Genomic DNA, 13,833 nt, shown 5'->3' with positions numbered 1-13,833 from the left:
AGCTTGCTCCCTCCTCCCTGTAGCTTCCTCTCACATATTTATACATGGCTATCATATCTCCTCTCAGCCTTCTCTTCTTCAGGCTAAACATGCCCAGCTCCTTAAGCCGCTCCTCATAGGGCTTGTTCTCCAGACCCTTGATCATTTTAGTCGTCCCCCTCTTGACACATTCCAGCTTGTCAATATCTCTCTTGAATTGTGGTGCCCAGAAAATGTTTTGTTAAGAAAATGGTAACTGCCATCGGATTTTTTTGCATGTTGAGATTTGTGTGAAAAAATCAACCTTATTGTTTTGAACCAAAAACTGTACTTCACTGAAACAAAACCATAATTCATATTTGCCACTAAAGACCTGTTCTTTTTTAGAAAATAGTGGGGTTTTCATTGTATCCCCCCCCCCCCCCATAAGAGTGTAAGAGGTCTTGAGTGCACTGCTAACTCCAGGAAGAGATCCAGAAGCTGATACTGAAAGCACCTTGAGGGCAAGCAGCTGTGGGTATAAAAGGAAGGGATGAGAAGAAGCCAAGGGAGGAGGAACTGGAGGTTATTTTGAACTTGTCTGTGAAATGCTGGAAATAAATCAATGGGAGTGAGTACTTCTAAAGCACATTTGGTGTTTATCAAGCATGGCTGGACAGTAGGACAGCAGTCAATTATGCATGCCACTGCTCCTACAGTCCAGCTGCCTAAGGAAGAGGGGGAAAACTTCCTCACAAACATCCCAAAAAGTCGCAAAATGTCAATGATTTAGAGAAAATATGCATCCATTTTATAAACTTGCCCAGCAGGAAGAAAACTTCAATTCTGTCCCCGATGTTATTTAACATCTACATGAAACCGTTGGGAGAGATCATTCAGAGTTTCGGAATGAGATGTTATCTCTACGCAGATGATGTCCAAATCTGTCACTCCTTTCCACCTGTCACCAAGGAGGCTGTCCAGACCTTGAACCGGTGTTTAGCTGCTGTATCGGACTGGATGAGAGCTAACAAATTGAAATTGAATCCAGACAAGACAGAGGTCCTACTGGTCAGTCGTAAGGCCGAACAGGGTATAGGGTTACAGCCTGTGTTAGACGGGGTTACACTCCCCCTGAAGACGCAGGTTCGCAGCTTGGGAGTGATCCTGGACTCATCGCTGAGCCTGGAACCCCAGGTCTCAGCGGTGGCCGGGAGAGCTTTCGCACAATTAAAACTTGTGCGCCACCTGCGCCCGTATCTTGAGAAGCCAGATCTGGCCACGGTGGTCCACGCTCTTGTCACATCCCGGTTGGATTACTGCAACGCACTCTACGTGGGGTTGCATTTGAAGACTGCTCAGAAACTACAACTAGTTCAGCGAGAAGCAGCCAGATTCCTCACCGGAGCGACGTACAGGGATCATACAACCCCCCTGTTGCGCCAGCTCCACTGGCTGCCGATCCAATTCCGAGCACAATTCAAAGTGCTGGTTTTGACCTACAAAACCCTATATGGTTCCGGCCCAGTGTATTTGTCTGAACGGATCTCCCTCTACGTCCCATCTCGAAGCTTAAGATCTTCTGGGGAGGCCCTGCTCTCGACTCCGCCACTGTCACAAGTGAGGCTGGCGGGGACGAGGAGCAGGGCCTTCTCAGTGGTGGCCCCCCACCTGTGGAACTCACTCCCCGGGGAGATTAGATCGTCATCTTCCCTCTTGGCGTTTAGGAAAAAACTGAAGACCTGGATCTGGGATCAAGCCGTTGGTCATTCTGACAGCTAACTGAAGGATCTGATGATAGACAAGGACAAATGGAATGGAATGGATATATGGACTCTGAACCCTGAGCATGAGATTGTTTTATGATTTTATTATGTATTGATGTTTTTAATTAATTGTGAATTGTTTGTATTTGTACTGCTTGTGAATTGTCTTGGGCATCTAATTGTGCCCCCACTGTAAGCCGCCCCGAGTCCCCCCCGGGGTGAGAAGGGCAGGGTATAAGTAAATGAAATAATAAATAAATAATTTTGAAATGATTTCCTCTTGAATGTAAGAAGGAAATATCCATATTCCAAGAGTAAGCCCTCTGAAATCAGTAGAAATGATGTCAGTCATGCCTAACTTTAAAGTCCAATTGATTTTAGTAGGTATGATCTAAGTAGACCTTAAATCTCAATCCATGCATTAGTTTGACTTTTTTCTCTATGCCAGACATTGTAAGTTTAGTGTTAGATCCTTCTCACTGCTTGTACCGCTGATGGTGTTATCTCTTACTTTTACAAGCTTTGATGACTGGGTTGGTCTTATAATTGTTTTGTTTCTGTAAATCATCTCCAGAGCCCTTTGAATAGAAAGCTACAATAACATGGGAGGCATGAAAATATATAGTCCCCTTGTATATTCCAACGGGAACCATTCCAAGTATCAAAAAAATCATACCTTATGCACCTGAGGCTTGGTACAAAATATAAATATGTCAATATAGTGGGCCACATAGGCTTGTAAAGCAAAGTGGTCAGAAAGAGGGGCCCCAGAGGAGTTGAAACAAAACAAAATATAGCCACAATATTTCAGTGTCTCACCTGTATTTATTGTCCCTTATAAAAAGTTGGTAATGAGCACAAGTGAGAAGTTGGTCCATATTTATATCCCTTGATATTTACCAGAGGCAGGAAATATATTTCTATATTAATGATTCAATCTGACATACAGTTAAGGATAGCAAAGAAAAACCTTCTTCATAATAGAATGGTGAGCAATAAGTGTGAGAAAGTGAGAATGCGAGGGCTGAGAAAGGGCTGAGAAATGATAGTGGGTCCGGAGAACAGTTTTCTGCTCTGGAATTCCTGAATGCAAAAAATGCCAAAAAGCAAAAACCTTGAAGTGGACAAGGGTCCATATCTGGTTCTGAAAGATGGCTGTTTTTCATAGTCAATAGAATGGCAGGGAGAGCTTGCAACTAGGGCTGGGTAACCACGGAAAAATTTGTTTCTAAACTTGATTTGTTTTTAGGGGGGTTTTGCGTTTCGTTTTTTAAAAGAATTCCGAAATTTTTCTTTTAAAAAGTTCAAAATATACGAAATTTCGTAAATTACAAAACAATTACAAAACAATTACGAATCGATTCGTTAATGGCGGACGCGATTGCGCAATATGCAAAAAAAACCCTCCAAATGGGACAGGGGGAACTTCTGAAGCTTCCCTCTCCCTCTGTTGTTGACTGTTGGTGTGATAATTTATTTTTTATCACTGATAAAACAAACAACAACCCTAAAACTTGCACCAGACATACGGAAACAATTACGAAACAATTTCGAAACAATTACGAAACAATTTCGAAACAATTACGAAACAATTACGAAACAATTACGAAAAAATTATAAAATAAATTGAAAAATTTGTTTCGATTTTTAATTGCTCCTGCATGGCTCAATATCGGATCGTAAGCTAATTTAAATACGAATTAATAACAAATTACGAAATTAACGAACGAAACCGCCCAGCCCTACTTGCAACCAATTTGAAAGATAAGCTGTCATTTATGGTGTTATCTATGAATGCAAATTTTTCCATTTTTGTTTTGTTTCACTTGGCAAGTGGAGAGTCTGAAGGAGGAGTTGGAAGCCACAAAAAAATTCCTGGGACCCACACATTGCCCACTTCTGACCTCAAGTTCATTACACCTCCATTAATGATTTTAAAAATACAGAAACTGCAGTGCCCTCTCAATTTACTTGCAATGTTTAAATTACTTGCAAAAGGATCAGCGCCATTTAATTATATGTAAATTTAATTAAATTGGATGGGGAGTGGAAGAGGTTTTCTGGGGCACAAAAAAGACACAGGTGGAGGAAAAGTGTTGGCTTAACTTTGCATTTAATTGCCACCCTCTCTCCAAGAAGTACATTTATTTTCAATGACTAGGTATTTCCAGCCAGTGGTTGCTTGGGATAAAAGCATACAAGAACAAAGTTGAGACATTGGGTGGGGGCGGGGGTGGGGAGTTCAATATCAATTCTGTTTTCTTTAGTCATGTGCCTGTTTCATTCAAAAATGTAGTCCTCCCCTTCAAGTTTTTAAATAATTTTGAGAGGCACTGGTTTAAGTAAACAGACATATGGATATAAAACCTGTAATTTACTGCTCAGAAAGCTCCTATTGCTACATTCCCATACAACAAATTACATGCTTCTCAAATACTATAACTCTGAGAATTTCAAAAATCAGTTTATGCTAGCACTAGAACCATTACCTATCATATTTTTTCCTATTGATATTACTGAACACATTGAAAATGCTGTTTTTTGATCAGCACATTAACTATATTTTGAAGTAATTATCCTTTGCATTCTTCACTTTGCATTTCTTACTAATGGCATATCTCTCTTATAATTAAAAACGCAATAATCTGCCTAAGACTTTTAGCTCATTCATATTTGCTGATCATAAGCTGGACACTTGTTTCTCAAGTTCTTTCACTGAATATTTCTGCTCTTCTAAAATAGTTACTGTAGTCCAAAAGTGGAAAAAATACTCTTGTCATTCAAATAAGGGGATATAGTCGGGTAGATTCTTTTTCTGTCCGCAAGGTTCCAGTAGCAACTCTCCACCAGAAGATGTGATTATTTCTTCCTGGAAGATAAAAGACATTGCATAAGCAAATGAAAAATAATTGTGTCAGTTTTGACTACAGGAGTACAATCTCAAATACACCTATCTGATCCCAAATCTCAGAAAACACAATGTATTTCACATTTTTGTGAGTTCCAATAGTTAGAATTAAAATCTACACAAAGGAGTATATTAATTAAATGTTATGTATGTTGAATGGTCATTAGACTATAGCTGATTTTCTCCATACACACAAAAGATGGATGTGTGGCTATCCAGATTTTACTGAACTATTATCTTCCTCCATAGATTATGCTTGCTAAGTCTAACAGGACTATCAGTTCATCAACACTGGAGGCAACACTACTAAGAGAATAGAAACACAGCAAATACAAAAATCGGCAGCATGAATTATTTTCAGTGTTTCATTCTTGCTAGAAATTTGATGAGAGAAGAAAAATTTCATATGAGGAGACAGATTTCTTATTGGGAGGCAAGTAGGTTCTGGCCCTACTTACCTCTCCGAACGCATCTCCTCCTATGAACCAACTAGGACACTAAGATCATCTGGGGAGGCCCTGCTCTCATCCCGCCTGCATCACAGGCGTGCTTGGCAGGGACGAGAGACAGGGCCTTCTCAGTGGTGGCCCCTTGGCTGTGGAACACCCTGCCTGCAGATATCAGATTGCCCCCCCCCCCCTGCTGACGTTTTGGAGGAAAGTGAAGACCTGGCTGTTCGAAGAAGCATTTGATTAAACAGTGTAATTGAACATAGGAATACGGAATAATGGATGACGAGACTGGATTCTGATTTTACTGTTGAGGTGCTCATGATTGTTATACTGATGTTAATGATTTATGTGATAATTGTTTTTAATTGCCCTATACTTGTTTTGTGATATTTTGTACTGATGTTGTTCACCGCTTTGAGTCGCCTGGGGACTGAGAAAAGCGGTATAGAAATAAAGTGAATAAATATTCATCCACCCATTTTAACTGAACCTTTTTCAGCTATGGAAACCAAAACTGAGTTATGGTAAGATGGCAACTTTGTTTCATCTATTGAGGAAGTTCTAAGAGGATACTGTTTGTTGAATTTCTATTGTTAGGATGAAGAAAGTAATATTATTCTTTGTTGCCCTATTAATCCTATTTTCTCTGTTGAGAGGATTGACAGTGAGAACCAAAACAAGGACTAAATGAAATTTCTGCCTCTCTCAAAATGAAAAGGGGGAACCTTGTCCATTCACACTTTCCTACTTATGGTCACATATCATAATGTATAATGTTTTCATGTAGATCCACATTATGGTAACCTATGGTCTGATACAGACATGTTTGTGGAAGAAAGATGGCTCTCCAGAAGTCAGGACTGTGATAACTTGAAGAAGATCCACCAGTTCCCTTTCTATCCAAAAAGAGCAGTTTCTTCCACAACCAACATTCTGAGATGCCTAATCAATGGTGGCTGGTAGCTTATGGCTTACATGTCAGTGGTTGTTGTGAAAGGAGCTATCCCTTTTATTTTTCAGCTGCTGCTGTGTGGGCACATTCAACACTGCACTATTTTTGAACTCCCACTATGAAATAAAGAGATTAGGGCAATTTTCTAACCTATTTATTGAAAGAACTCATAATAACCTGTAAAGGGAAAATCTGTAAACATGTAAAATGTAAGTCATAGGTTAATGAATTGAATAGTTGCCATATGTAAAGTTGGGTATCAAAGGAGATTGACTATGGGTGTTTAAGAAGAAGGAGCTGGGAGTTAGGAGTGGTGAGAGAGGCCTGAAATTGGTCAGTTGGCTAGCAGAAATAGCTAGTGAAAAGATTTCTACAGCTATTAGGGAAATAGCTGGTGGAGGTATGTAGAGATAGATCCAGGGTAGGACTATCTCTGGTGGAGTTTGGAATTACTTTCAGAAAAGAAATCCTGTCAATAAATTCTGTGGAGGGAGAGAGAAGTGTTCATGTGTAACTAAGTCAGAACTGCTTAAAGTAACCACACATTTTAAAGTTAATACTCTGAAACAGCTAAGAATTCTACCTGATTTGTTCCAGTTCTCTTAAATAAACATCATTGTTTTGTTGTTCACAACATCTGCCTCACTTGTGCCTCTGTGGTTGAAATCTGTGGTTTTAAAAGTGATTTCTTGCAGCAAACAAGAGACTAATGGTGGCAGAGTAGATTTTAAAGAACAATCTTTTAATATTACCTCAGATCACAAGCCTGAGTGCTAATCCAACTTATTCTTGCTTAAGATACCTCAAGTAAGCCAAGGGCTTGCCAGTGTTTTTAAGTTTGGAGGTGGCCAGAATGCCTTCATAAGGTTTTTCAGCCAGGAAAAAGTTCCAGCTTAGTGCAACTTTTGTTTGGGGGCTTTTTCACACAGAAGCCTCATTCCAATCACATTTGGTGTTCAGCGTTTGAGATTTTATTTCTCAAAATAAGCCCCCATCTTTTAGTCGGCAAAACAGCTGGCCCTGAACAAGCCTGGCTCCTTCATGGGAGACTTCAAACTGCTCCACCATGCCTTTAAGTCTTGCTTGGCTGTGGGTGGGGTCACTGAGCAATCCAGAGCCAGAAACCAGTACATAGTGCTGTAATTGCAGGAAAAGTAAAAAGAACTTGAATGTTCAGCACATTGAACAGCACATGTAAAGTGTGGATTAGAATCTGGAAGTGACGTTTTTGCTCTGCTGACATGAAAGACATGATCCACTTCTAATGATTTTTATGTTTTGCTGTGGAAATCAAGGTTTCAAGTGCTATTTGGTGGGGGGTGGGGTGGCAAGGAATTCAACATCAAATAGAAGTTCAGATCCCTAAGTGGGTGTATAAGACCCCAGCATGAGATTGACAGACAATAATTGCAGTATGCGTGTGTGCGTGTGTGTTATGGAAACATGTTTCCTGGACCACTGCAGTTTTCTGCCATTGTCGTAGTTAGCTCTGGGTATTTACTCCTTTCATTTTTCTGCATTTGTGCTGTTGCAGTGCACTCAGATGGAAAAGACATGAGAGCTAGTGGTGGCAGGGGAGATAAGAAAGGATCAGCATCCCAAGACAACACAGTTAAATCTGTTTCCCATTTGACCACAGACAATTAAACGGGAACTGTCTGCTCACTTCAGGGGCAGAGCAAGTCCTCTAACAAGCTTGTCATAGCTGCAGCCATTGATTTTTCTTCTCACCGGGGGACACCCCAATCTATTTTATTTTGAATGTCAGAGGCTAATGGACGTTTTGCTTCTGACAGGTGTCCCTGTGCTTCCTCCCTAGATGAATGGGCTTTTGCGTGCTCTCTTATTGCCTATGATGAGCAAGCAGGGAGCAAGACAGAGAAAAATGCCTCAGTTCAAGCTTGATGCCTATAGAGAGAGATGTGAGCTTTGAAGATGTGTCAGTCCTTGTGTCACCAACGTAGTTGAATCATCTGAAGCCTGTAGACAGAGGCAGCAGATGGCTTCTATGTCATTGGGGCATTGAATTTGATGGTTTTAGTCTGGACTTCAAAGTAGCTGTCCAAAGATGCCAGATATACAGTATCTGTAGATATCAGGTCCAGCTTGGAGGGTTCCTTTAAAGTTTAGCCTCTGTTTGCAGGGTTTAGTGTACTTGCTTCTATATCTTGTGTCTAGTGCTGGGATTCTGAAAGAACACAGAAAGTGTAACCAAGCCTGAAATTTAGCCTCCTGACAATCCCAGCTTTCTTTTCTTTAAAATTGGGTTTTATGAGGTTTTATGGCTGAAAATATAAACTTCAAATTGGGCATTAGGGCACAGGGAACTGTGAACAAATTTATTTGTCATGTCAGGACAACCAGTCAAATTATATTACATTTCTAACAAAACAAAGCAAACAAACAGACAAAATACAAAATTTGTGAGTTTGGTAGTTGATTAAATGTCCTTTGACCAGTATTTGGCCACTTGGAATGCTTCTCGTGTTGCTGCAAGAAGGTCCTCCATTGTGCATGTGGCAGGGCTCAGGATGCATTGCAGCAGGTGATCACTCACTTCATTCACATAATTTGGCTTCATCTTAAAAATAAAACACCTTACATGGAGGAAAACCATGCCAGATTAGGGCCATGTGTGACATGGGAGCTATGACCCTTTACCCCAGCCAAAGTCCCAATTAAACTTGAAAAAGGGAGAAACACCTGCTATTCCAATGGGGGGAAAAACTCTCACTGATCACCAAAAAAGAAACAATAAAAGAGCAACAAATGTATGCTGGAAAAGACTCTGGAATGTTCTGAACCTATTTGGGGTTCAATACCTTTTAAAACTTTCGGAAACCCAGATCAGAGTCACCACTTCACTAACATGGAAGCCATCAGCATCTCTATTTTATGACATGCAGAAGTTACTTTACTTTTACTTCTGTTTCTACTTTTCCCTTGACTTTTCCTAAGTTAACAACCTGAAGAACTCAGCTTTCTAAATTTATTTTGTTTGTTTATTTATTTACAGCTTTTATATTCCGCCCTTCTCACCCCGCAGGGGACTCAGGGCGGATTACAATGTACACATATATGGTAAACATTCAATGCCAATTTTTGACATACAAACATATACAGACATACAGAGAGGCTATTTAACTTTTTCTGGCCACCAGGGGAACTGTCACTTTCATCGTCCATCTGCAATGCTGATGAAGCACTTCCGCATTCCCCGCATGCTTCCCGTTGGAATGCTTTGCTGGAGTCTTCTTTATGGCTTCATAAATCAGTTAATTTAGCCTCCCCACACTTTAAGGTGGTACCTAATTTTCCTACTTGACAGATGCAACTGTCTTTCGGGTTGCAAATGTTGACAACAGGCTACAAACAATTGGTTGGAAACCCACTCCAACCCGGGCTGGCTTCAAACTCATGACCTTTTGGTCAGAGTGATCTTAATGCAGCTGACACTCAGCCAGCTGCGCCACAACCCCAGTGCTCAACTCCAAAAGATATCTGTGAATATTTGGATTCTGCAAACATGGATAAAATGCAGAATCTACTGCTGGGGTTCGAAGAGCCTTCACTACCAGAGTCTTCTATGGACTAAGGTTTTAAAACCCTGAAACAAACCCTGCTTTGAATTATCTTTGCTATAATGCCTGACACAGCATCATTTGGAGGTGTTGGGAGAAGTTTAAAGATCCCTTACTGTTACTTCCCAGAGTGCTTTTTTGCCTGTACTTTTAAACCTGAAGCAAACTTTGCTTATAATGCTCCAGCACACTACTCCTTCCTTTTGAATTATTCACCTCCTGAGTTCAGTGATTGATCTGTGCATAGCCAGTTATACCTTGTGGAAATCAATGAGGTCTGTGAGTGTTGCATGACGGTTGGGATCCACCCCTAAGAAGCTGTAGAAATCTCCAGAAGCATCCACCAGAAAGTGTTTGAAACCACTCTGATGCCGATAGGAAAGTGCATATCCCCAGATTTTCTCACTGACCCGCACTAGGAAAGCTCCTTCAGACTTATTCATCAGCAGCTCTTCTGCCTCTTGGCGACTAATAATTCCTGCCAAAAAGAGAAAAAATCTGGATAGTACAGCTAGTAGCCCCTGGGGAACTTGAAAACAGATGTGCAGTCTATTAAATGGCATCATATGAAGCAGACCTGTTACTTGCAAAATCTTACAACAGATAAAATCTCTTAGTACATAGATAGATGAACAGACAGACATATATATTTTACATACATTCTATTGGCTGCTAACCATTTCAGCCAAATCTCGGGACCAAGCTAGTTAACCCAACATGGACCTATACATTGTGTTCTCTTGAGACAGTTGGTTAAGGATTTGGTTCTCAGTATAGAAGGCAACAGGTTTGACCCTGCTGCGTAAGGAAAGGTGGAAAACTGGGTACGTTTTGATGAGAGACTTGACCTAAGACTTCACATTGTCTGTCAGTCAGAAGGTGGTGTTTTATATCCCTTTTCACTTCTATGCCTGAAAAGGATTCTGAGGAATGTGAAATGCCGTTCACTATGCTTGGCCTCCAGCTTTAGCTTTTTGATTTAAGTCTCAAAAGCTCCAAACTTCCCATCAGGGGAACCTGCTCTGCTATTTTCTGGTAGGCCATGAAAAGATGTCTTAACTAAAATTCTGGAATTTCTACATCTGACCCAACACATGCATGATTTTAAAAGATCCAATTATGAATCTAGGGCAGACCAAGAAATTTGTCTCAAGGACTGCTATGCAGAGCTGAGATTTCTAATCTCACCCATTAAGGTTTAAGCAGAGGCTCTGGCCCTTTGCTTTGTCCCATCATTTACAAGTAACTGGTGTATATACCCAGTGTTGCCCAGGTGCAGGCATGTAGCCGGGGGGGGGGGGGGGGGTTGGGGGGCTTCAGCCCCCCCCCCCCTGAAATTCTCATGGTGGTCCGTGAGAAGGCCTTACTGGTACATTATTTAAACTGTTATGTTTATTCATATCATGATCTGATCACCATGCTCAATATATCCCATATGCATGGGGGTATCGGGGTAACGATACAAAAGGTTTGCTAAGGTAGACCCTCATTCACTCAGACTCCCCCCCCCCCCGAATCAAACTCAGCTCCCCCCGAAACAAAATCCTGGCTACGGGCCTACCCAGGTGTTGTTGGAACTGCTTCCCCCCTGCTATCTCCCTTCTCCAGCTCTGAGAAGTCCAACCTCACAATGTCTCCATAACAGTATTTTGACAACTCTCTTCACATTGATTGTCTTTGTGACTCTTTCCTTCCTCCATTTCCCTCATACAGCTCCCTCTCTCTTTTCTTTCTTTCCTTCTCCTGATCACCCTCTTACACCCTATACTCTCTTTATTTCCTTTCTCTTCCTTCCTTTCTCTTCTATTTCTTTCCCATATTCCTTCATCCCTTCTTTCTTTGCTTCCTTTATGTTCCTTCTCTTTCTTTCTTTCTTTCTTTCTTTCCCTCCCCCCTTCCTTCCTTCATTCTTTCACATTCCCTTTCTCTTTCTTTATTATCTTCCTTTCTTAATTCCTTCATACACATGTCACCTTTCTTTCCCAATAACATCATGATGGGTCATTTTACCTAGCAATAGCCAATCCTAAAACTAGAAACAGCCAATCCAGTGATATCACAGATGTCCACTTCACCCAGCAACAGCCTTTGTGATACAAACAGACAAATACCATAAAATGCATATATTAAGATATGTGGTACAGAGATTAAGATATAATATCAATACAATGTAAATTTAAAATTCACAGTTTTTTGATTGCATGGGCCTGCCAAAGAAATAGGTCTTCAATTTTGTCTTTAATTTTGACAGCTCATTTGGCTGTCAAATCTCTTCCAGTGGGTCATTCAACATTTACATTCAATTTACTGCAGTATTCTCTCTCTCTCTCTCTCTCTCTCTCTCTCTCTCTCTCTCTCTCTCTGAATATGCTAACATGAAAATTCAAAGGGCTGACAACAGCTCTCCCTTCAACTCATGGTTGGGGTCTTCTGCTTAGAAAACACTGAAAAGTCTTGTGTTATTTGTTGTGAGTTCAGAATGTACCATTGGCTAGAAAGTATTGTAATGTTGGGGAGAAGACACTGAATAGTGGTGAAGTGCTGGATGAGATAACAGTGTATCACAACTTGTTCTATGGACTCTATTTTAGCTGGCTAATGTTAGATATTGTGTACAATGCTGTTTTGACAACAGTGTTTAAGAAAGATTCAATTGCCAGTCCTGTTTGGTTTTGTACATGGAATTGAGGATTTCTTTTGTCTCAAGAAGGAAAAAAAACTGATGCCAGATGACACTATTTCTGGCTAAATTTGAGTCTGAACATAGCCTGCTCAAACACAAGACTTCACCCTTGACACCACAATGAGTGCCGTTTACTAATGCCATTATTCTCAGGATGCTGTCAAGATTGATGTGAATGGAATGATCATACTTCCAGCTGAATTTTAAACTGGAACCTGTCTATATAAGCTATATAACGCTGATTTGACAGCTACCCAGCTTTTCACTGGCCAATATCATAAGACAAACACCAACAGATGTGGTCAAAATCTGGTTGCTTTATTCCAAGCAAGCTGTTCATCTCCCAAATCCCACTGCCGGAAGATAAATGCTTCAGGCTTCAGCACACACACACTTTCCTATCACAGCATATTTATTCCCACCCCCAAAATAAAGCTGAATTGATTTCTTATGCAGTTCACTTTTGTGCTTCCTTTCATTCTTTTGGAAAGAGAAATATACAATCAACAGAAGAAATTACCACCTCCTTTCCCTCTTCCCAGGCCTACCCACTTCTCTGTTTTAATATACTATCCACCAATTATTTGCCAAACAAGTGTTAATGAGAGCAATAGAAATCTTCTCTGCTCTACTTCAAAAAAGTACTGTACTGTTCTCATGACAACACAAATGCAAACAGAGAGAAGAGGAAACTTACAGAAGCATTGCCAGTCACTTCAGAATGGTTATTGAAAAATAAACAGCATCTGTGGAAATCCTCCTTCAATAATCCAAACTGTCCGAATTCAAATGAAATGATCCGACTTCCTTTCTGTCCATGTGGAAGTTCTTTCGGGATGTTTTTATTTAGGATACTTCCTTACCTGTGTAGATCCATAGCACTAACTTATCTGTGTCTCTTGTTCCTTGTCCTTTGTTTTAATCTTTTTTTCTCAAAACAGACAAAGCTATATATTGTTTGGCTTCTATTGCTTACTAAGCTGTTGGATAGATTTTAATTTTGTATTCTCCACATTTTTATAAATTTTGTATGTCTCCCTATGGGGACTCTTTTTGTCACTCCATAAAATCCTCAGTGAGTCATCCTGTAAAAGTCTTGGGTCCTACAGACATACTTAAATATTTAACTGGCTTAAAAGCCAGAAAGAATGGATTCATTTTAGAAGCTCATTGGAAAATAGTTTTGGTTTCATTTACATTTTTGCATTCAAAGTTGTCTCAAGTTTTGTGTGCATACAGTTAACCCCATTAAAATTTAAGAAATGCTAAACATCTAATGGTAATGGAAGAAGAATTTCCCCCTCTAAAAACAGTCCCAACCAATAAAACTTTCAACAATCCCCCACATATTAGAGTTCCCTTAATATTCTCACAAACAGCTTGAGATAGCAGGTTTTCATATGAAGCAGATAGCTGTAGGGAGAGAAAGGAAATTGCCATTGTAACAGGTAGAATAATATTGGATCTATTACTTTGTTTACAATTTATTAAAAACCAGCAGAACAAAGGCCATTTAGTCCTTCTATTACTTTT

The 13,833-nt window shown here is 40.2% G+C and overlaps 1 protein-coding gene across 2 annotated transcripts in view; it reads right to left on the bottom strand.

The window, feature by feature from the left end:
- Nucleotides 1–3,361: 3,361 nt before the first annotated feature.
- The window catches only part of SH2D4B (SH2 domain containing 4B), a 144,653-nt gene continuing 134,181 nt past the window's right edge, over nt 3,362–13,833 (bottom strand). Inside the window, exons 8-9 of one of the 2 annotated variants that reach the window (XM_060769010.2) lie at nt 9,875–10,095; nt 3,362–4,593 (exon numbers count right to left, since the gene is read on the bottom strand). In XM_060769010.2, the coding sequence (XP_060624993.2) occupies nt 4,501–4,593; nt 9,875–10,095 (314 nt within the window). In that variant the 3' untranslated portion in view covers nt 3,362–4,500. The remainder of the gene's footprint in view (nt 4,594–9,874; nt 10,096–13,833) is intronic. The other variant, XM_060769012.2, reaches the window with a different exon arrangement.

This window comes from Anolis sagrei, chromosome 3 (genome assembly GCF_037176765.1).
Source record: "Anolis sagrei isolate rAnoSag1 chromosome 3, rAnoSag1.mat, whole genome shotgun sequence".
In the NCBI taxonomy this organism is placed as follows: Eukaryota; Metazoa; Chordata; class Lepidosauria; order Squamata; family Dactyloidae; genus Anolis; species Anolis sagrei.
Note: the sequence above shows the minus strand (reverse complement) of the source record. Positions and strands in the feature narration are given on the sequence as shown.